General features: G+C 43.6%; 1 protein-coding gene across 4 annotated transcripts in view; it reads right to left on the bottom strand.

Moving 5' to 3' along the window:
* Positions 1–597: 597 nt before the first annotated feature.
* The window catches only part of CARD11 (caspase recruitment domain family member 11), a gene marked incomplete at its 5' end in the record, with an annotated part of 71,283 nt that continues 47,729 nt past the window's right edge, over positions 598–24,151 (bottom strand). For 3 of the 4 annotated variants that reach the window (XM_084642071.1, XM_084642072.1, XM_084642070.1), the window contains 12 exons: positions 599–4,985; positions 5,527–5,642; positions 6,549–6,673; positions 9,477–9,656; positions 10,239–10,371; positions 11,676–11,765; positions 12,873–12,969; positions 13,383–13,623; positions 14,693–14,819; positions 20,949–21,150; positions 21,769–21,901; positions 23,431–23,483. In XM_084642071.1, the coding sequence (XP_084498197.1) occupies positions 4,781–4,985; positions 5,527–5,642; positions 6,549–6,673; positions 9,477–9,656; positions 10,239–10,371; positions 11,676–11,765; positions 12,873–12,969; positions 13,383–13,623; positions 14,693–14,819; positions 20,949–21,150; positions 21,769–21,901; positions 23,431–23,483 (1,702 nt within the window). In that variant the 3' untranslated portion in view covers positions 599–4,780. Of the gene's footprint in view, positions 4,986–5,526; positions 5,643–6,548; positions 6,674–9,476; positions 9,705–10,238; positions 10,372–11,675; positions 11,766–12,872; positions 12,970–13,382; positions 13,624–14,692; positions 14,820–20,948; positions 21,151–21,768; positions 21,902–23,430; positions 23,484–24,151 lie in introns of all 4 variants that reach the window. The other variant, XM_084642069.1, reaches the window with a different exon arrangement.

Raw genomic sequence — 24,151 nt, 5'->3', positions numbered from 1 at the left:
GAAAAACAAATAGTGTAATAAAGTTTGCATGAAATTCTTACATGCAACAATTCCCCACTGTGCTGACCTGTATGATACTGACTTACATAATACAGCATAATTCAAGAGTTGGGCAAAGCAGAATGGAAAGTTGTCTTTAGTTTGCTTTTCTTTATTATCATAAATACTGCCCCACCTCTGATGACTGTAAACCACTATTGACATTACTTTAAAGCTATATAAATACACTTTAATACCCCACCCACGACTTACTGGTACTTTACCAAAAATATAGTAAACATAGCTTGTTTTACTAGAGCTCTGTGGGAACCAGAATTTTTGTGTGTGGAAAATGCCATTATTTTTGAGATCTGTTTTTGTTCTAAATTGGAGCAAAACATAGAATTTCAAAATTTCCTGTGAAATTAAATTTTTGAAAATGTTTTGTTTTTGGTCAATTGAAACATTTCATTTTGATTTCAACTTAAAAAAACAAACAAACATTTCAGAACCAAAAATCAACACATTCCGTTCTGAAAATGTCAAAATGGAATGTTTTAACATTATCAGAAGGCTTCATTTTGATGTAATGATATTTAATCAAAATGATCTTCCTTCTGTGGAATGTTTCGATTTTCATGTAATGCACTTTTTGGTGGAAAACCATACCATTGGAAAATTGTCGACCAGCTCTTCTTATTGCAATTACTTAAGGGTAAAGAAATAGATTTTCCAACAGTTCATTTTTTAAAAAGATTTTTATTTCCTGGTTCTGTAAGTGTTCTTAGAGAATAAATAGCTCATCAAGTGACAAGGCAATTACCTTGGATGTTGGAAATCTCACCTTTTCAATTTAAGATTTTGAAGAAAGTTGAGACATTTTCCAGCCTCCAATTACAAACCTTCAGCAACTTGTATTTTAAGAGTCTGATGTAAACTTTGCTTACTTACTATAGGCCTATACAAATCAGATGCATCTTCAGCAGAGATGGGCCTGAGCCAAATCTCCAGATTCAAACCCTGGATTCCAATTTTAATGTGGTATATTGAAGCTTGAATGTTTCTTTAATGGACTGCCTTATTGATACTATTTACTTGTATCGTGGTAGCACCTAGAAGTCCCAGTATTGGACCAGGACCCCCATTGTGTTACGTGCTGTACAAATGAAGAACAAAGAGACACTCCTTGAGCTAAAGAGCGAACACCCTGAAATTTGGGAAAGTTTGGATTCTAATCTGGATTTCAAATCCCCACACCCAGGAGAGTTCAGACTGGGATTTTTGGCCCATCTTTATTCTACAATAAATTAAACCAATTTCCAATTAGTTGTCTGGTGGGCAATTTGCTTAGTTATTGCTTCTAATCCCTTACAAACTCTGAATAAATGTTGTCTGCTACCCAAGGAGGATTAACAGATTGGCTGTGCTCAAAAGAATGTCTGGGTGACCGTGGGAGGTGGGGTTGGTAATTTAAAAAGATACATCACAAATAAGAACTAGATGAATCAAAAACCTGGAACTGAGCCCCAGCTCCAAGGGTGGATCTCAAACCTATCTCTGGAGCAGGCGGAATCCAAACACAGATGCTGAACACCCTCAAATTCGGAAAAAAACTCATTCACATTTCAAGCCTGCAAATTTGTAGATACCAGAGGTTAGTTGGCCCCATCACAAAGAGGAGGCACTTGGATCAGGATCCAGATCCTCAGCTGGTGTATATTGTCATAGATAGCCTCATTGAAGTCAGTAGAGTTATGGCAACGTACACCAGCTGCGGCTCTGCCCCTTGAGTTCACATCTGGGGATCAGATGGGGAATAAAGCTTCCAGCCCACCTCCAATAATTCAGCCTGGAAAAATGGATAAGGATTACACATACTATATAGGTTGCCAGACACCTGTGTAAAGGAATTGGGCGTAGTAGAACTGGGAGCTCTGCCTGTTGAGCTAGGGATGACTCCACTAGTTCACCCCAGCAGACACACACAATTCCTTACAGTATCAACGGCCTTGGGAAACACAGTAGGTGCTTTAAGGTGCCAGGAGACTGCATCTCTTCCATGGAGTCACTCCTTCTACAAAAAGAATTCGTTCTATTGTCTCATCCAACCGCAGTCTCTATTGCCACCTTCCCATAGTCTCTGCATAAAGATGGTTCAACACTAAGACTTGTGATCTCAGGACATTACAAATACCTGGAAAATGCCACTCTGACATGTATCCTAAACGATATTGCCTTCAGCTCTTGTAAATGACAGGTGACCTCTAGAGAATCATGCAATGTGCTGAGTACACCAGTTATTTGTTACCCCTTGCCACAGAATGGCTGCATGTCATTGCATATGTATACTATAATCTGTAAATAACTTTGGGGTTACAAACTACTAGGAGTGGTATAATCTCTTTACTCCCCACACTGCAGAAGAGGGCAGATTCCCAGCATATGGAGGGGGACAGACAACTAACTATTCTCAGATAAATACTTGCTATGAACAGCTTTTCAAACATTAATGATGTGATGGGCACAGTAGCAGGGAATGAGAGGGAAAATAGGCAGTGATTTCTATAAGGTACCATAAGAAAAAATAAATAAAGTACACCACTGCACGTGTAGGCACAGTCTGGCAAGCTGACCAGTCAGAAAAAAGTGCATCGCCGTGGAGAGGCACCCAGCACACATGAACATCAGAGACACCTCCCAAGGAGAATGCAGTCACTCATCTAGCAACTATGACAGTGCCGGATGTTTTGCTTGGGCTCTGTGTGCCTTTTTATTACCAGCTGCTGCATGCTGGCCTGAAGCACTGAAACCAGGGACTTTGGATGAGCACAGGAGCAATGACAATTTTCAGGGTAGAATCCATCTAAAAAGGGAGGCGAATGGGGAGGCCTGGATGACTCAAGGGAAAAGGGATATACAGCCACAGGTCCCTGTTTCATTTATTCCAGGTCAGTAATGGTGGACATCATTATTATTGGAAGGCTGCTGTGAACATTAATTTGGTGGTTTCAATCCAGTGCCTAGTATACAGGCATAACATTTTCGAAAGCACATAAGTGGCAAAGAAGCTTACGCCCCACTGACTCAACAGAAGGCAGTCCTTTGAAAACGGGGCCTACACTCCTAAGTAATTTGGATGCTTTTGAAATTTTTACCCCAGCTGTCTACAGCCAAGTGTGATACTCATTGGCTTCCATTCTGGCAATCATGGCAGAGGCCAAGGACTGAATGGATCATGAAAAATGAACTTCCCCTAGAGGAAGAACTTCCTCCATCTTCCTCTAAAAATGCCCCCTCCTATCCCTAGAGGAAGAACTTCCTCCATCTTCCTCTAAAAATGCCCCCTCCTATTCAGAGCAGGCATGTTGGCAGATGGCAGTGCTGGGGAAGCATGTAGGTCTCTGGGGTAAATGCAGACATCCAGTTTCCAGGAGTGTTAGTCCTGCACCCTCCAACAGCACTAAAATGCATCATCTTCTTTCTTGCCACCTCCCTACTGGGAGTCAGCAACTTTTATAGCCTTCTTCCAAAACTCATGATTGTATGCCTGGCTGTCATGCAGATTGGTCTCTTTGAGGTCTACAGATATTTGGTCTACATACCGAATCTTCGGTCTCCTCTTTTGTCCTCTTCTGTCTACAAACATTGCAAGAGCCATCCTACCGATATTGCTCTCAGGTCTCCATACCGACATAACCTAATCTTCCTCAATTTGTCTTCAATCAGCAACCCACATTAGGCCCCTTACAACCTCATTACATTTCCTATCACAGAGCATCCAACCATTTGACAATCTCAGCATCTTCATTTCCATGGCGGAGAGCATACTGATTTCCTGTCTTGTGGCTGGCCAAGTCTCTGTTCCGTAGATTAAGATAGGTTGAGTTATAGTTTTATACACTCTACCTTTTAATTATATTGGCATCTTTTTGTCACAGAGAACTGGAGTCAGCTCCCATCGTTTGCACCAAGCAGCTTTAGTACTAAAATATGCTTTTGAAATTAAGGATTGAAGTGGTGGGACTAGTAAAATAACAGTAACAGGGATAAACTAAGTGAAGTGTGGGCAGATTTGGAAAGGTTTGATTTGCCATTGGGGTGCTGGGAGTTTGCTTTGTTGAGGGTGCCATGACTAGGCAGGCTCCTGACAATTGCTAAACAGAACTGAGGTTTAAAGATAAAGGGAAAATTGTCATTTTCATTCATTCCAGGAACAATGATTATTTTCTTTCCCTCCAACATGACTGCACATGCATGTATACACAGGGTGGTGTAGCTGCTGAGGGTATCAGCTGCAGTGTTTCTGTTGCTACTGGGCACCCTGTAGCTTCTTTAATGGAACATACTCAGCTTTTCACTTTGGATTGGGCGTGGGGCACTCCACAGATTCCATGTCCTTCAACCTGACCCTCATCCTTTATCTCCCTATAGATTTCACTACTCTGGTCACGTCAGGAGATTAAATGAGGTCCATCTTTATACATAATAAATTACCTCAAGCTCCCTCTCGAGATCTTTGGCCTTCTCATATGTTAAACAGCTGCCGACTCTGAGTGGGGGATCCAGCGCTATGCTGGTAGCCGTGTTCTCATCCATGTCCGAGCTACCTAGCATCTGTGACATTGTTAAACACACAGCTCTGATTCCATTCAACACACAAATTCTGCCAGCAGCAAGAGTCCCCAGCCAGCAAAGATGAAACAGGAGCGGCCGGCACTGCATCAGAGAATTCTGAAAGCCCCAGCTCCACTTTACTGTGTCCTTTCATTGCCACTGAGCTCCACTTTATTTGCTGCTATTTTTATAGCTGATCTTCGTCTATCCAAATGGTTTTACGCTGCTCTTCCCCAATCTTCTCCTTAATTATTCGGATGAGATCTTCAATACTGCTCCACATGTCTGCCTCTAAGGGGGCATAAAGGCATGGTAGTGCCTCCAGTTCTTTCTCCTTCTGGCGACACACGCGTAGGAACTCCTCCTCAGTCTCTGGCTTTGGCAACAGCTTCCTGCATCAGATGACCAAGCCGAAAATAAGCAAAATAGGTTTATGTTTAAAGTGAATCCCTACAATCTCCCTCTCTCCCAGCAAGAGTTGATGTAAAGAAGGGCAGAGGAGAGCTAGAACATCACAGCTACTTCGGCCATGTTCTCTCCCACCAAAACTGACATGGGGAACAATGAAGGAGTGCTCGTTGTAGGGAAATTATCACTACTCCAGACCCAATCTTTCCCAGCAGGAATCACTGTAGGGAATGGCACAGGAGTGCTAAGTATGGGGGAGCACACAGATATTCCAGTTCAGTGCCATCCTCCTGCAACAAACATTGCCATCAGGAGTGGTGATAGAGTGCTGGATTTGGGGAAACTCATAGCTACTCCAGTGGTCATATTTCTAGGGAGGAGTCATGAGAGGAAATAGTGCCATACTGAAGTACTAGATTAGTAAGAAGAAGCTCTCTCTCTCTCTCAATGATAAAGTCATTGGACTATAGTGTTATTCAGTGACAAAGACAGAATAGCAAATGTTTGAAAGATTTTATATGTTACCTGAACCTCTTGATGTTTTTCTCTGAGACTCTGATAAAGATAATAATAGGATATATCTTGGCTTTGATTAAATCCTTTGTGCAGCTTATTCCAGCTTCCAGTAGACAATGCTTATTCTAAAAACAAAACCATAACAGGGTCATGAGGGAACATCCACAGCACTAATATCTTGTGGTACAGACAGACATATCTCAACAGGGTCAGGTGAATTGCTCTTCATTCATCAGACCTGATGTAAAATCTTTAAATGAAATGTACATTCAGGTCCAAACTCCTCCCATGAATTCAAAACTAGCCAATCAGACAAAAGCTAATTTTAATACTCAGTATGAGAGCTCTCCTTTTGCAAAGATTTAAAAATGAGTGACTTGATCTAAAGATAACAAACAAGCTAAAATACTATAAACAAAAAAATAAAGTCATACATATATTATATATTCACATGCACAGGTGTGGTCTTTGTTCAAAGAGAACATATACTGTAATTTCTTCTGAAAAACAACCAACTACTCACTTTAATCCTCCTTTTTTTCTCCACCGTGTAACAAATACACTGTATTTGAAGCTATCTCTCTGTCTTTGACAATGTTATCTTTATACTGCATATCATTGTCTCTCTCTGTGTCCCAGTCTATCCTTTTCCTTGTCTAGGTCCCTGTCTCTCTCTTTTGCATTTGCACACAGATAAAATGAAAGGGGGACTGACTAGGGAAGAATGGGTAGGAAATGAAAGGGTATTTCACTATGTCAAAGTAGGCCATCACAGAGAGAGAGCGCGAATGTAAAAGGATATGGTTAAGGATCAAAAAGAAAGGAAAAATAACTGCACAAAGCTAAAGCTATTTGGGGAAAGATAAATAGAAATCTGGGAACAGGATGAGAAAGGGAGAAAAAAGAAGTTACTCTGAAAATATAAGCCCTTAATGTGGCAGTTAATTGACCACTTTGTTTATGAAAAGCAACCCGCTCTGTAGACAGACTCACAGACAGCCTAAATACTGGCTACATTCCACTCCCCTCACCTTGGCAGTGACGGCCTCAATATTGGCAGGTACAATGCATTCATAGGTGTTTGGATTCTTCTCTCTGGAAAAGATGACAGTCTCCGTCCTTTGCTTCTTTAGGAACTCTTCCTTTGTTACAATATCTGGAGAGGGAGGGGGATGAAGGCAAGCTTAGTAGGTTCACATAATATGTGCACCTAGGAAACTGTCCAGCAGGAATTCAGACAAGACTCTTTGATGGTACAGTGAAAGAAGACCAAGAGTCTTTCTGAGTGCTGGTCTCATTTCATTCATTTAATTGAACTGAAGCCTTGGCTCAGTACCTCAAATATGGCTTGCCTCAGTGAATTTCTGAGCAATCACCACAACACAATCAAGGCACCAAATGATGACAATATGATGCAGTAAAAACTATACCAACACCTAAGATCCAAGAGCAATTATGTTCCACAGCACCAAATCACAGGGCTGGAATATTACACAGTAGCTGAGACAGCATTTCACACAGTAATATGTTACTATATCACCACATTATTACTGATGTTGCCATGGGGCCAAGGTGTCCAAGTGCCATTGAACTAGGTCTTGGACAACCACATAACAGAAAGATGGTCCCTCTCCCAAAAAGCTTACCCAGCTCTTGTACTCATACTAAATAAACACTGCAAACCAAACTCTATAGCATTGTACAGAGCCTGCGAATCTGAAAATCAATCTGACAGGACAAGGAGTAATGGTCTCAAGTTGCAGTGGGGGAGGTCTAGGTTGGATATTAGGAAAAACTTTTTCACTAGGAGGGTGGTGAAACACTGGAATGCGTTACCTAGGGAGGTGTTGGAATCTCCTTCCTTAGAAGTTTTTAAGATCAGGCTTGACAAAGCCCTGGCTGGGATTATTTAATTGGGGATTGGTCCTGCTTTGAGCAGGGGGTTGGACTAGATGACCTCCTGAGGTCCCTTTCAACCCTGATATTCTATGATTCTATGATTCTGACTAGCAACAGACAATTTCACTGTCCAAGGTGCATGAAATGCAGAATAGTAAACAAACCATACAAATATCAGAGAGTAAATTAGACTCTTAAAAATACTGTATTTATATTAGTCTAAGTTGTTCATAACAACACAGACCAGGGTACTTGGATTTCAGAACAGATGGTTTTTAACCTAAGAGTCTCTCTTCATGAGGTAGTTGTGATGGTCTGGGGAATCTGTTTGTATAGTTTATTATTTTTGTGTGGGATTATGAATTCTTTGTCTGTAACTCTACCAAGCTGCAAACTCCATTTTGAATGTGGGGCCTTGTTACCTTCTCTGTGGCCTCTTTACCTCTGCGTTGGACTGAAATTCGAAAGGGTATTGATACAGAGCTGACAACAGTGGGTCATTAACTCAGATGGTCTTCTATTCAAATATAAACATCCTGGACAATCGACAGGTTCCCAACCAGGAAAACTGGTTTGTCAGGGGAGAGATCACCTGGCAATGAAGTCACCTGATAATGGTCTGGGATCATCAGAACATGCTGGTTGAGGAGTCACCTGACCGAAGAACTGAAAGGCTAGGAAAGGGCTCACAGAGAGACACACAGAAAGTGTGGGCAGGAGAGGGGAAGAGGATGGACTGGCCAGCCAAAGTTGGCATGGGTGAGCCTGGAGAGAAGGCTACATGTTTCTGAACACAAATCATGCACTGCAACGGAAGGATGCTGATGGCCTCAAAGGACTCTGACTCTCTAATGCTCCAGAATGGTGACGAAACTAAGGCAGGGCAATGCACGTAGGGTTTATTATTTGTGTATAGGGATGTATGTCTAATGCTATTAAGAAAGAGCAATAATGTGTTAGAATCCTCTGCGAAGTCTGTATGTGCTATGTGCTACGCCTTACCACATGCCCTCAAGAGGAAACCCAGAAGCCTCAAAACTTCAGGTGGAGTTCTGAAAGAGGGTGTGTTTAAGCTATGGCAGGAGTCTGAGGGTGCGTTTTGATTAGTTGCTGTGGAATTGTTGCAACTTAAGCTGTTGCATCCCTACTGTATTACTCAGAAGCACTTGAGCTTCAGCCCAAGACCCCACCAATGGGCTAGCTAGCCCAAGCCTACAGCACCAATTCAAGCTAGAGATTTATGTGTGTGGATGGGAATTGAGTTAGTGGTCACAGTCAAGTTATAACCCGAGGTAACTGTGCTGTGAAGACATATCCTGACGGCCCAGCACTGGTTCTAGGGACTGGGCTATGCAGTCTAAGCTCTCGAGAGGGGGTGCCAGATTAAGATCTATACGCTGAAGGTGTGTTAGGGACCCTAAATCAGGGTAGTGACTGTACTCTGATCTTCGTCTGCAGGCTTAAAACACAAGGGATTCAGCACTTGGATCCTCATAGCTGTCTGGTGAGTGGAACTCAGGTGGCGCTTAATTGGAGCGGTGACAGTAGTATCCCAGAGCAATCACGTACAGGATACTGCTTTGAATGGTAAACAGTTAACAAGAAAGAGTTTCACTCAAAAACCCAGTCTTTGGAGAAGATCAAATGCAAGATCTTCATGCCCTGGACTGGAAAGAAACCTATAATTGCTTGGAAGGAAGATATTCATCATTATAGCAACAGCTAGACACGAGCTGATCAAAATGTCACATTACCTAGAGTTAAACACATTAGTACTGACAAAGAGCACTCACAACATGCCAGTCCCTGGAGTGTATCATGACAACTATAGAACATACACATGTACAACGTTCACAGACAGCACCTCAGGACCATTTATGATGGATATCTCAGACACATTCAGAATATTCTTACAAACTGTCACATTACAGGATCCAGAGCTACCCTGTGTGGTGACATGGCAGCAGGAGTCCCCCGCAGTTGGCATTTGTATACCTACAGTAAAAAGGCTTGCTAAATTTAGCATGTAAATTTAGCACTGCAATCTTTTACACAATTACCTGGCTTGCACATGTTGAATTCCAAGGCACCTCCAGAATTGAGAAGCTTCTGCACCAAGGTCTTTGCAAGCATAGTGGGAGTGAAGAGGACCGGGCGCCTGCGGTCACAGTGGATTGGTCGCACCAAACTATAGGGGATCAGACTTAGGCTCTTATTGATTTCACTTTCTGAATCCAAATCTGAGTAAAGAGGAGACCGTTTACAATCTAGTTTGTTCTTCACCAGTACTGGGAGAAGGATGTAGAAGAATCACATATGTTAGAGAAGGGAATTGCATGTTTGGTCATTATATCAATCCCTCCACCCAGAGCAGTATTGTCCCCTACAGTATATTCTCCAGTGCAATGTCCAGTCTAGTTGTAAATGACTCAAGCAATAGGCCCCTCGTCATTTTCCTCAGGAGACTATTTCACAGCTAAATAGACCACTCAGTTAGACATTTTTCCTGATTAACAGCTTAAATTTTCCTTTGCTCAACTCTAATTCACTACTTGGAGTTATGCCTCCTTGGAGGAAGAACAGGAGAGAACCTAGGAACAGTTGTCAACAAAATAGGCAGTTTCAGTCCAGCGGACTTGTTTTCAAGGGCTATCTTCCCCCTGCCTCTCCAGAAAAATCCAAGGATTGAGTCACATGCAGAAGAACATAAAAATTAGAGATGGAAAAGGCCTCGGACCTGATTGTGCCCTACCTTCCACCTGTGTAGTCATTTAACCTATGTCAAGTGGGTGTAAAATGTTGTCATGCTGTTATGTCCTTACCTTCCAGTTTATCAGGCAGCAGCTTCATTGCTTCAGAAGAGGTCCGGGCCAGACTGGAGGGATAGCCAGTGACAATGCGGACTCGCTCATTGCTGTTCATACGTTTGTATTTGTTTTCAGACCTGCTAACAAACTGAAAGGCGCAAACAAAGAGGCTTGACCTTCATCCATTCTATGGAATTATATTCTTTATTCTTCCACATATTTGTTTGCTCCATGTCCCCTTCCATTATCTACCAGATTTGAATTACCTCAAAAACAAGGCTACAGGTTCACCAATGCTTCCACAGAGCTGCTGGCTGAATTCCAGGGCTATTTTAAACAACATAGATCTGACCTTCAGCTTTTGTTATTCCCTGTGGGATTTTTTCCCTCTTGTTCTCTCTACTTATGAGTCATGTTCTATTTCTTTCTCAAAACCCTCCGGCATCAACCGAGTTACTACAGCTGGACTCACTGGGGAGTAGCATGCCCACTATGAATGTTAGCACAGCAGTTCCACAGACTCTCCCCATTTCTGTACCCTTAACTTATTGCAACCCCCAACATTTAGCTTGTCAGCACTCGACATTTTTTCCTATAGCAGAATTTAACACCTAACAAAATGCTTCTTTCATCCACCATCCACCCAAATATTCATTCCCCAACCTGGGCATTCTCTAACCTTCCAAACCACGCCCTTAGGGGTTTTTGTTAATAGTGTGCTCTTCAGTCTAGCAGAGAAAGGCATAACATGGTCCAATGGCTGGAAGCTGAAGCTAGATAAACTGAGACTAGAAATAAGGTGCAAATGTTTAAGTGAGAGTAATTAACCACTGGAACAATTTACCAAGGGTCATGGTGGATTCTCCATCACTGACAATTTTAAAATCAAGATTGGATGTTTTTCTAAAAGATCTGCTCTAGGAATTGTCTGGGGGAAGTTCAATGACCTGTTATACAGGAGTTCATACTAGATAATCACAATGGTCTCTTTGGACCTTGGAATCTATGAATCGTACCATTCACCCACCCATTCTCGATCCTCTCCATGATATCTGCCCCTGCAATTAAAAAGCTATTCTCTTCTGGGATTTCATTCTCCTAAGTACCAAGAAAGTTAGTCTGGCCAAGAGAATTTATTGTCATGCTTCAGATGAGGTCCATTTCAGCCCTTCAGGGCAGGGCTGTATGCTATATCCAGATTATATTAATAATGGAGATGAGAGTATTAAAAGCTAAAGGTCCCGCATGACAGGGACAGTTAGAAAGTATAAATCAATCAGATTTCTCATATGTTAAAGCTCTTTGTCACAATCATAAGCACTTATACAATGTCTCCAACATGGGAAGTTAGACTCAGATACTTGAGAATGTCACAAAGAGATGTCTGACTCAAAGCTCCCAGTGAAAAATCATGCTCTGATGTTTTGTAGAGGAGAATTTTAACTTTATTACCTGTAAAATTTGTCCCAAAAGGAAGCTTGCACGGGAGAGGCGAGGGCTGGATTTGGGGTCATTCTGTGGGTCCTCAGGCTGCAGTGTATTCTGATAAGAATTGTACAGGAAAAGATCAATTTCAGTAAATTGCAGCATCCAAAAACAAAACAGGCCTTGAGCAGCTATTTGGCTATTTACAGTTAAGGAGATAGTGACTCATTAGCATTCATATCCATTACAAAGTCAAGGAGTGTTCTGTGCAAACTACAGACCTAGCACTGCCTATGATGAGTAACTCTGCTCCTGTTTCTACTTCACCACATGCCTCTCTTCAGAGGAAGCTCTGTGACTGTGTCTGCACTAGAGATTTGACCAAAGGCCACCTGTGCAGTGACTAGTTTGCTGTGGGATGGCAAGGCTATTTGCATCCAGTAATGCTTTTATGCCAATGATTGCCATCTACCCTGACACTTGATCAGTGGAGACTGGAGGACCTTCTGGTGCTTTGCCTTGTTTGAAGTCTAATCCAAATGGTGATTGTAGCATCTCTGCATTATTAGAAGCATTCTTACGTGTGATCCCAAAGTGTGTTAAAGGAGGGCTAGGTGCACACAAAGTGGCTAATACAGCAGAAAACTAATGTACTAGTGTAGATAATAGGAACTCTTGGGGCTAAAGGAATAGACTCAACCCAGTATCACTGTGAGTAGGGGAAAAGGTCTGAAGACCTGATGCACAGAAGATACAGTAATCCCACTTCTCTGCACGGGATATACTTTTGGAGGAGACAGATTCTTTGGGCCTGGGACAAAGAGAACTCTAGGGGTTAGATGCTTGTTCAAGATAGGAGAGAAGAAATTCTGATTATTAGCTCTAAAGACATAGCTTCTTCCCCAGGTAGGATTGAGGGAAAGACCTTTGGGAGGTTTGAGGTGTGGAAGACTTAAAGAGACTAGAGACCAGGTAGAATGGATATTAAATATGTGGAGACTTCTCCCTGCCAGCATCAGGAGTTAAAATTACACTGGAGCTAGCCTCTGAGCAGGGAACACTGTGGGTAAAAGGAATGGAGACACAAGACAGTTACCCACAGGGGGGACCAAAGGAAGCTTACAGAGAGTGATTCAAAACAGGAATGTAATGTAAACATGAAGTAGTGATCAATAAAGAATGCTGGAACAATTGGTGTGGAAAACCCTGGCTGTGGAGACCTACCCGGAGTGCTCGAAGAGTGTTGGATGAACTTTCCGTCTCATCCCTGCTGCCTCTGTGCATCAACCGCTGTAGCTTCACCAGAAAGAGTTGCTGGGCTCTGCAAGAAACAGTGAACATGTGGATCAAGAAGATGCATTTGAGACCATCTAGAGGAAGAGTGGATGCAATGGTCAGTGTTTGGGAAAAGACTAAAGAGAACAGCAATGAGGAATGGCTGAATCACACAGTAAAGACATGGAACAAAATAGTCAGCAGGACTGTGGTACGGAGCTGAGGAAAAGGGGGTCTCCGTTGTACATCTTCCTATCCTGCTCTCTGAGAAACTCACAGTCTCTTAATAAAATCTGGAAACCCTTATGCTCACCTTTCAACCAAACACCCGTCCTGACCGCCAACTCTGAGAGTTGCACCTCCCCCCATTATAGCAGGTACTGATTTACACAACAGTGCTCATATAGTTGCTGCTCATGGTCATGGTCACTGTCCTATTTCAGCCTGCATTATGCTCACCTGCTGTAGCTGGGGATGGTCCCCATTTCCAGGTTCCTGTCAGTGAAAGGGTCAACTCTGGCACACAGCCACTCACACTTCCCCTGGTACATGGTGTCAAGAATATGCACAATCTCATCACACTTCACTGACAGGGAGCAGCAGTCCAGCTGGCTAGAGATGTTCAGATTCAGGCGGATGTGAAATGAGTCCCCTGATGTGATCAATCCTTCTTCCAGTTCCGTCAGCAGTTTCCTGTAACCTGTAGCAACAAAGGAAGGAGCCAAGCATGGTCAATCTGTGGCCAAGTGCTGCTGTATTCCTAGCTTTCAATGAGTAGGCACCGTTGTGGTAGAAGTTCACCACACTGAAATCCTAGTTTAAATTGATAGGGCACTTCCGAGAGGAAACTCATACTTCTAGAGTGATAGCTGGAATGGTCTGGGAGCAGCTCACGCTGCAGGTACCCCAGCCCATAAGAGAATCCTGTTGTAAGGATACATTTCTGATAGGTTAGATACAAATCATCCACAAAACAGTGAACTTCCCAACAAAGTCACAGGCTGAAAAGCTTAAGCTGCATCCTGCAAATATAACATGAATTCTACCAGGCGGTCTAATGGCAGGCTATTCACTTTATTAGCAGCTGTACCTGGCACTCCCACAATCTGTAACATGCTTTATCAGCAGCCAAGTGGTGCTCAAAAAAGTGTGATATTCTTTTCTACTTAAACATCAAAAGAAAATCAAAGCAATCACTTCCAGCATGATCTGTACAACTGAATTCCCCTGCCCAGGATAAAGAAGGGGCCAACATAGCTACACAAGTAAAAAATGGGTTTTGGAATGTAATTTTTAATCCAAAATACCAAATTATTCCTACAAGCCATGATCATTAAAACCAAACTCCATTCACCATGCCTGCACTTCAGCTGTTAAAGATAAGATAAAACTGCAACAGTAATAAACAAGGTAATCTCCAAAGTGTAACTGTTAAATCAGACTTTAGAGGTGTAAAAGAAAACTTAGCACACCATGTTACATCACAGAAAATAGTATACAAAAATCATCTGGCACATTGTGATTATTGTTTCCAATGACCCACCCACTAAGCTCTGCAGACTCTTGGAATGCCAGATGTATGGGCTATTTCTGCTTTCAGTTACATTGGTGTAAATCTGGAGTAATTCTATAGAAACCAATGGATTTTACCCCAGGTTTACACCAGTACAACTAAAAGCAAAGTTTGGCTCAGTGGATTCTGATTTAGCAGTGGACTTGCCTTAACTAGAATTCTGGCAATCTGTGATGAGCCAAACTTCAGGTCTTACCTTCATGGTTTGGTTTATACTGGAGTGTTACTGATCCACTGCACCTCTGAATTGTCCAGTGAGCTTCTTCCTTTGTGCAGGTATCCAAGGGAACGCTCTGATTTTCCCCTTTGATGCAGCCTTCCAGCTAGATGAAAGAGAGACTCTTAGCTGTGAGCTCAGTGTGTGAGCCAACTATGTCACCCATTACATTCTATAGTTCTTTTCTAGATTAAACAACCTGCCTATTTTTGCTAGCAATGAAATTACATTTAAATTATTTGTCTGTAGCTTCTTTTCTCTCCTCTAGAAATTCTAGAAGTTGATGGAACTGTAACTCCATGATAATCCATGTTTCTCCAGTAGGAGTCACTACTGGGAATGGTATAGGGATGATGGCTTTAGGTTAAGCTGGCAGCTATTCCTTTCCCAGCTTCTCCTATCAAGAGCGGCAATAGGGAAGGGTATAGGAATCCTGGTGGTGGGGGGAAGCTCATAGTATGTCCAGTTGCTGCAGGAGTTATAGTAGGGAACGGTGCACAAGCCATGGGGCTGGACAAAACACAGAGCTACCACAATAACAGCTTCTCCAGGCAGAAGTGGCTACTGGGTATAACAGTTTAAAGGATAACAGCTCATAGACTTGTAGACATTAAGGTCAGAAGGGACCATCAGGATCATCTAGTCTGACCTCCTGCACATGGAGTGGTAGATACGCTGGAGGGGAGGGATAGGATACAGAAGGACCTAGACAAATTGGAGGATTGGGCCAAAAGAAATCTGATGAGGTTCAATAAGGATAAGTGCAGGGTCCTGCACTTAGGACGGAAGAATCCAATGCACCGCTACAGACTAGGGGCCGAATGGCTAGGCAGCAGTTCTGCGGAAATGGACCCAGGGGTGACAGTGGACAAGAAGCTGGATATGAGTCAGCAGTGTGCCCTTGTTGCCAAGAAGGCCAATGGCATTTTGGGATGTATAAGTAGGGGCATAGCGAGCAGATCGAGGGACGTGATCGTTCCCCTCTATTCAACATTGGTGAGGCCTCATCTGGAGTACTGTGTCCAGTTTTGGGCCCCACACTACAAGAAGGATGTGGATAAATTGGAGAGAGTCCAGCGAAGGGCAACAAAAATGATTAGGGGACTGGAACACATGAGTTATGAGGAGAGGCTGAGGGAGCTGGGATTGTTTAGTCTGCAGAAGAGAAGAATGAGGGGGGATTTGATAGCTGCTTTCAACTACCTGAAAGGGGGTTCCAAAGAGGATGGCTCTAGACTGTTCTCAATGGTAGCAGATGACAGAACGAGGCGTAATGGTCTCAAGTTGCAGGGGGGGAGGTTTAGATTGGATATTAGGAAAAACTTTTTCACTATGAGGGTGGTGAAACACTGGAATGCGTTACCTAGGGAGGTGGTAGAATCTCCTTTCTTAGAGGTTTTTAAGGTCAGGCTTGACAAAGCCCTGGCTGGGATGATTTAACTGGGAATTGGTCCTGCTTCGAGCAGGGGGTTGGACTAGATGACCTTCTGGGGTCCCTTCCAACCCTGATATTCTATGATTCTATGATTCACATTGCAGGCTGCAGAACCTCACCCACCGACTCCTGAAACAGACCCCTAGCCTCTGGCTGAGTTACTGAAGTCCTCAAATCATGGTTTAAAGACTTCAAGTTACAGAGAATTCATCATTTACACTAGCTGAAACCTGCAAGTGACCTGTGCTCCATGCTGCAGAAGGTGGCAAACCCCGCTCCCCTCCACCACCACCCCCAGATCTCTGCCAATCTGACCCGGGGGAAATTCCTTCCTGACCCCAAATATAGTGATCACTTAGACCCTGAGCATGTGAGCAAGACCCACCAGGCAGATACCTGGGAAAGAATTCTCTGTAGTAACTCAGAGCCCTCCCCATCTAGTATCCCATCTCCAGCCATTGGGGATTTTTGCTGTTGGCAGTTGCAGATGGGCCACATGCCATTGTAGGCAGTCCCATCATACCATTCCCTCCATAAATTTATCAAGCTCAGTCTTGAAGCCAGTTAGGTTTTTTACCTCCATTGCTTCCCTTGGAAGACTGTTCCACAACTTTACGCCTCTGATGGTTAGAAACTTTTACCTAATTTCAAGCCTAAACTTTTTGATGGCCAGTTTATATCCATTTGTTCTTATGTCCACACTGGCATTTAACTTAAATAACTCCTCTCCTTCCCTGGTATTTATCCCTCTGATGTATTCATAGAGAACAATCAGCCTTTGTTTGGTTTGGCTAAACAAGCCAAGCTCTTTGAGTCTCTTCTCATAAGGTAGATTTTCCATTCCTTGGATCCTCCTAGTAAGCCCTTCTCTGCATCTGTTCCAGTTTGAATTCATCTTTCTTAAACATGGGATATCCAGTGTGACATTCTATACCTTGGGGGAGCGTCCTGTAATCCCCATATTCTTCATTTTTATATCATCATGATCTTACATATAAAGCATGCCTTGTAAGGTATCAGGGGAAAGGTTATGATCTGCTGAAAGTAATTTCTTTATCCATATATGTATATCATTAATGCATATGAAGTTATGAGAATTGTGTTGTATGGTTGTCACTAAAACATGCTGTAAATTGGAGAATCAGCCAGATATTAGCTCCCCAGATGCAACAGCAAGGAAAGTAACCAGTGCCTGGGAGGGGTGTCATACAACCATCAGCAGCCATTGTACAGCAAGGGAGCTACAATTCAATGACTCACCTGCACGAGGCCACACCAGGGGAATTGCTCAACCTTGCCTAGAGACTCAGTAATGCCCACCAGACATGCCTGAATTTGTGTGTTGCCCAGGCACATGGGACTGAGGGTATAAAACAGAACAGAGCAGGCCCATGCTTCGCCTTTCTTCTGCCCCCACCTATGCTGAAAGCAACCAAGACATTCGGAAGAAGACTGAAGACTCCAACAGAGTAGACTGCTCCAGATTTAAGGGACAAATCTGTATATTAAGAACTGCAATATCCAGTGGGGTGAGAAAAACTGCATAGTCTAGTTGGTGCCCAGTCTAATAGGGTTGAGAGTTTAGACTGTGTGCTTATATTTTGTTTCTTTTGGTAACTAACTCTGACTTTTTGCCTATCACTTATAGTCACTTAAAATCTATCTTTTGTAGTCAATCCAATTGTTTATCTTTACCAGTGGGTTTGCCTGAAGTGTGTGGTAAATGTGCTCAGGTTTTATACAAAGGCTGGTGTATATCCACTTTCCATTGATGAAGAGGTGAACCAATTAATGAGTTTGCACTGCTCATCTTGAGCAGCACAAGACGGTATATTCCTGAGGTACAGTGCTGGGAGCTGGGGGGATTTGGCTCTGGTGCCTTTCTCCATGTGATTCATGAGTGGCTCTGGAAGCATTCATGCAATCTAGCTGGGTGTTGGGTCTCCACATGCGGTTGTGCTGAGTGATAGCCCCTGGAGGGATTTGCTGCAGGTCACTAGCAAGGCATTCTGAGAGACAACCCAGGCTGGAGAGAGTTCAGAGGGCACAGTTCAGGCTGCACCCTGGGGATCCCATCACATCCAGAATTGCACACAGTATTCCAGATGAGCTCTCACCAGTGCCTTGTGCAATGGTACTAACACTTCCCTATCTCTACTGGAAGTGCCTCACCTGATGCATCCTAGGACAGCATTTTTCATGGCCGCATCACATTGACAGCTCATAGTCATCCTGTGATCAACCAGTACACCCAGATCTTTCTCCTCCTCTGTCCTTCCAACTGAAAAGTCCCCAACTTACAGCAAAAATTCTTGTTGTTTGTCCCTAAACATGATCTTGCACTATTAAATTGCATCCCATTTCTATTATCCCAGTTTATGAGGTCATCCAGATCTCCTTGTATGATATTCCGGTCTTCCTCTGTATTGGCTATACCTCCCAAATTGGTATCATCTGCAAATTGTATTAGCACACTCTCACTTGTGTCAAGATCAGTAATAAAACTGTTAAGTAAGATTGGTCCCAAGACCGATCCCGAAGGAACTCCACTAGTAACCTCGATCCAGCCTGGCAGTATGACATGTTGTAGTCTCCCCTTTAACCAGTTCCTTATCCATCTTTCAACTCTCATATTAATCCCCATCTTCTCCAATTTACCTAATAATTTTCCATGTGGAACTGTATCAAATGCTTTATTGAAATCCAGATAGATTAGATCTACTGTATTTCTTTTGTCTAAAAAAATCAGTTATCTTCTCGAAGAAGGAGATCAGGTTGGTCTGGTAAGATCTATCTTTTGTAAAACCATGTTGTATTTTATCCTGATTACCATTCATCTCTATATCCTTAACTACTTTCTCTTTCAAAATTTGTTCCACGACCTTGCATACAATTGAGGTCAAACTAACAGGCCTGTAGTTTCCTGGATTACTTCCCCCCGCTTTTTAAAAAAATATTAGCTATTTCTTTCTACATTGCTGTGTCCATTCTTCCTTGATTTTCCTTCCTCTTATTGTTAAAAGCAGATATGGAGATTACATGAGCATCTGCCAACCATCTCCCCCTGAGTTCCTAATTTAAAGCTCTTTTAATGAGTTGTGACAACCTCCATCCCAGAAATCTATTTCTCTTCCTACTCAGATGGAGTCCAACCCATGAGAACTGTCTTCTGTCCATGAATGCCTCCCAATGGTCAAACATCCCAAAGTCCTTATAGCACCACTGCCTGAGCCATCTGTTGATCATCATAACTTTGTCTCGCCTTCGTTCTCCTCCTCTAGGGACGGGAAGAATCCCTCTGCACATCAAACGAGCCTCCATTTCCTTATATGTTCCAGTGAGAATCTAGCTGTGTCATTTGTTCCAACATGAAGGATAATCAGTGGATTCTTTCCTGCTTCCATTAGGATCCTCTTCGGTCTCAGGTCCACATCCCATATCTTAGCTTCTGGCAGACAGCACACCCTTCTGTTCTCTGGTTCAGCCATAGTGACAAGCCTGTCTGTTCTTCTTAGTAGGGAGTCCCCAGTCATGTAGACCTGCACTTTCCTGGTGATGGTATGATTTTCCGGCCTTCCTCTTGTTCTTTCTGGCTGCGAGTCCTCTTGTCTTCTATTCTCCCTTACAACCTTCTGCAAGTCATCCTGCATCCTCCTGAGGCTCTGAACTCCGGCTATCTCCATTGACTCTTCCTCTCTTCTTGTAGGACTAGCAACTCTTCTTTTCTTCCTTGCCCTCCCTCCTTCAGTTACAGCCTGCTGTGCCCCTTCTTCATTTTCCAACTTGGCACACCTGTTCCTGAGCTCTATTTCTCCTTCACCAGCTGGTCTTTTCCTCAGCCTGGTTCTTGTAGTCACATGCTTCCACTGACCACTCTCCTCACCCATCAGACTCTGCTCTGAGTCCTTTCAGTCTAGCTTGCATCTGCAAGTCTTGACTTTCCCCTGCAGCCTCCTCTTGCCTTTGCTCCATCATCTTCTTGAATCCCCCTCGAAACTCAACCATAATTTCCACCTGCATCTCCATGCCTCAGATTTTCTCTTCCATCAGCTCTATCAAGTGGAACTTCATACAAACAAAGCTTTTTTCAGGTACCTGCTGTAGGATCATGTACATCCCACAGCTTCCACGTCCGGTCATCTTCATTGTCTCTTCCATGGCTTGGGTCACTACCACTGCTGCCTCTGTACCTGCCATAGCTTTCCTGCCTAAATTCTTGTGAAAGAAAAAACAAAGACCCAAAGAAACACCAGATCAAAATCAGAAGACCACCCATCCCTACCCCCATACTCCCCTTACACACTCCCACTCAAACTCCCCTGTTTATAGCTCTGTTTGCTGCACCTGTGCCGCTGGCTGACTGTTTGGCTGCCCAATCAGGGCTCTGTTTCTCTCACAGCATGCTGCCTCCTACCAGCCTCTACAGACTGAACAAGAGAAAACAAACAAGCAAACACAAGACAGAGGTGACAGGGAAAGCTCACGGCCACTCCCATGCTAGTCTTTTCCAAGGGGTATCACTATAACGAAGGGTGTAAAAGGAGGGGACAGTCACTCCTGTCCCAGCTTCTTCCAGCTGGAGTCATTGTAAGCTGTAATTGTGCAGGTGTCTGGGAAGCCCACAAATACACCCACTTCCAGACTTGCTCAGCAGGATTCCTGATTGGATCTAAAGATGTAGGAATATCGGCTGCAGAGACACTCAAGTTTTGTCATTACTAGAGAATTAAAAGAAGAAAAAAGAAACAAAGGGGATTAGTGCAATGAGCACACGCTGTTCGTTGTTTGTTTAATGCTCACCAGAAGCAGCTGATGTCCCTCCCGGAGGCCTGCTTTCTCTGCTAGGGATCCCAGCTTGACAGAGCTGATGAAGGTTCCTTTGTCATTCCCCCCCAGCAGAGTGATTTCTGAGTTGAGGCTGTCTCCATTCAGTGTGATGCGCTGGATAGTGTGGCAAGAGTTCTTAATGCGACCAACAGATGTCACAGAAGGACGGAAAGGTCTGTGTTCATGAAACAAACAAACAGCTTAGACAATGCAGTTCTCAGCTTCTCTCAACTGGTCTGGGACCAGCAGAGAAATTCTCCACTCAGGATAAATGTGGGGAGGGAACGGGGCATGCAAATGAGCTTTCTACATTTATCAAGCACTAGGATCTAATACCCCCGAGAAATCTGTCCTCTCTGCTACACTACTACATAAGTTGTACTAGAGAGCTGCATCTGGGCACCTCCTAAATGCCAAAACAAAACTGAACAGCTTCAGATATATAATGGCACAGCGTCTAGTAACTAGCAGCAGGGAGACAACAAGGTCACTAGGGTGAAGCTACTTTCTTCAGATCACTTGCCTCCCCTGATTTTTCTGAGATAATCATGACAGTCAATCACAGCCTCAGTTTGCAGGATAAACGGTCCTCACATAACGTGTTGTGTTGCTGCACTGTGACATGAGGAAGCGAACTGCTCATGCAACATTGTGATATCACCATGCCATATGATATCCCAGCCTCTGGTATGAGTGATCTAATATCTTGCATTTAAAGATGGCAACCCTACCCTGGGTAGCCTTTATGTCCCCAGATCAGCCTAGGGCAGATAAACCAGCATCCCCAAAATACCTTTCCAGAGAGAACTTCCTAAAAATGGAGCTGACGTGCTCAAGGTCATAGGCTTCCATGCCTTCAGACTGGTGAGAGGAAGAGGAGGAGTGCACTGAGGGAGCTCCATGAGAGTATCTGTCATGACTGTCATCTGAAAAAGGACACAAAAATCAGAAGGAATTCCCAATGCCATGAGGAAACAGAGACTGGGGAAAGGTGCAGGCGTAGCTGATCCCAGGGCAAGGATTGGGGAGAGACACATTCTTTTGATTCACAGCAGGGAATGGGATCCACCAGCCCTGGAGGCAGGAATGAGAATCCCCCTCATCCAAAGTCTATCTGGTCACTCTCAGCTTCATATTTCTGTCATGCTGTCTATTAAGCCTGGAACAGTCACCTAGTCCTTACCAGCCAAATGCCTTCTCTCTCCTCCAAATCAAATCCCTCCCTAAGACCACTTCTTCAAGCAATCGCTCCCCCCTCCTTCTTATAACTAATCACCATCTTGCCTTTCCTCTTCTGAAGTGCAAACCTGGGCTTTTTCTTGTGCTTTTGTGTCCCATCTTATTTAGACTGTTAGGACAGAGGATGCGTTGATATCTGTAAGGCACCTTGTAAATTAGCAGCCCCACACAAATGGTTTTCCATAAATGCTCCAGGGCCACTGGATCAGTGAAAGAATGATGGAATGTAACAATCCCTTTGAGAAATTCTTTATAAACATTAACTAATGGTCCCAACAGCCCAAGAAGAAAAGCATCATTATCCCCACTCTGTGCATGGATAGACTGAAATACAGAGTGGTTCAGGGACATGCCCAAAGATCACACATCCGTTCTGGACCAGAGCCAGCATGAGAACTCAGGAATTCCTGGTTCCCAGTCCCTTGCTTAGTCCACACTACCTCTTCCTCCAACAGCCAGAATCCATTCACCATTCCCTATAGCAACTCCTGCTGGGAAAGGCTGGGCTCAGAGAACTGCTCTACAGCCATTGCCCCTATATCACTTCTCATTGTGACTCCCGCTAAAAGAGGTTTGGACGAAACAAGCTGCAGCTCCCTCTACAGCCAGTGCTCCAACACCATTTTCTAAAATACAAGGTTCAATTGTCATTTGTTTCCTTTTCAGCACTGAATGTCACTTCTGGTCATTACAATCCCTGCATACTGGGGTCTTTTCCATATTCCATATGAAAAAAAGAGAGTCTTGTGTGAATTGAGTTGGTCTTAATTGTTACATTTTCCAAAAGGTGTGAGGGTGGGAGTCCTTTATATCCCTGCTGAGGTTCTACCTGTGTTAATGGAGGTCAGTGAACATCAGGCATCCCTCTCCTATCCCAGTTCTGCCTGTGATAATGGAAAGCCAGTGCATTTCACGTATCTGCCTTCCTCCAACCATATGTAACACCGACAGACCCCAGGAGCAAACCTCGGGAGCTAAATTCCACATTTAGCTCTACTACGTGAGCTGAAAGTCACATAGCTGTTAGCTAAGGCTGTAGCAGACTCATTAATCTCTTTCTAAGTGCCATTAGATGGGACAGAAGACCACATCCAGGAGGTGTTATACCTTTATGTGATCATAGGGGCTGGTGGATAGTATCTGCATCTGGTGAGTTAAGGAACGATGATCATGGCTCAGAGCTAAGGTTACAAACTGGTATCCTCCCCTCACTTACCATCTAGTTCCAAAGTATCATAGGCAAAGCTGTCATTGTCCTCTTCAGCCAGACTGGAATTAAAAAACAAAGAGAGAGAGAGAGAGAGACTCACTTTTCAAAATTCAGCCGGTATCGGTAGGCTCTGACTGAGGAAGCTCTGTGATGGAAGAAGGTGTTGAAGGTGGCAGGTGAATCAGCAGGACAGCACCAACAGACTAAGCTTTACAGACACATGTGGCATGGGGAAGAAGCAGGAAGGCTGCATAGGAAACATTATCTAGAGAGGCCTGTGGAGGAGAGAGAGGCGCGGGAAGCAGCAGGAAGTTCAGAAGGAAGAAGTGTTAACAGAGAGGTAGTGAAGGTTCTGACAGATGGAAGGAAACTGTGGTCTCTGGTGGCCTGAACTGGTTGATCTGCACTTACTATTTCAGTTCTTCTTTTGAACACTTTGATACAGTGCATGCATAGTACCTGCTTTAGACCACTATGTGCTTTATTCCACACTGGGTCCAAAGTGTAAGGGAAGGGCTTCAAGTAGAGCAATAAAAATGATTTATTTTAGTTATACCTTTGAAGTGTACTTGCAGTATTATAACAGCTGCACGGGTCTTTCTGAGGGACCTTTGACAATGGAATGTCTGGTGAAATCAGAGGAATGTCTAGGTGTACCTGGCTATGTGCAGAACCTCCCACTCCACAACCATCGTCCCAATCCAAATCCCTTTGAAATCGGTAAGAT

This window comes from Lepidochelys olivacea, assembly GCF_965140295.1.
Source record: "Lepidochelys olivacea isolate rLepOli2 genome assembly, chromosome: 10".
NCBI classification, from domain to species: Eukaryota; Metazoa; Chordata; order Testudines; family Cheloniidae; genus Lepidochelys; species Lepidochelys olivacea.
This window is presented reverse-complemented; position numbering and strand designations above follow the sequence as displayed.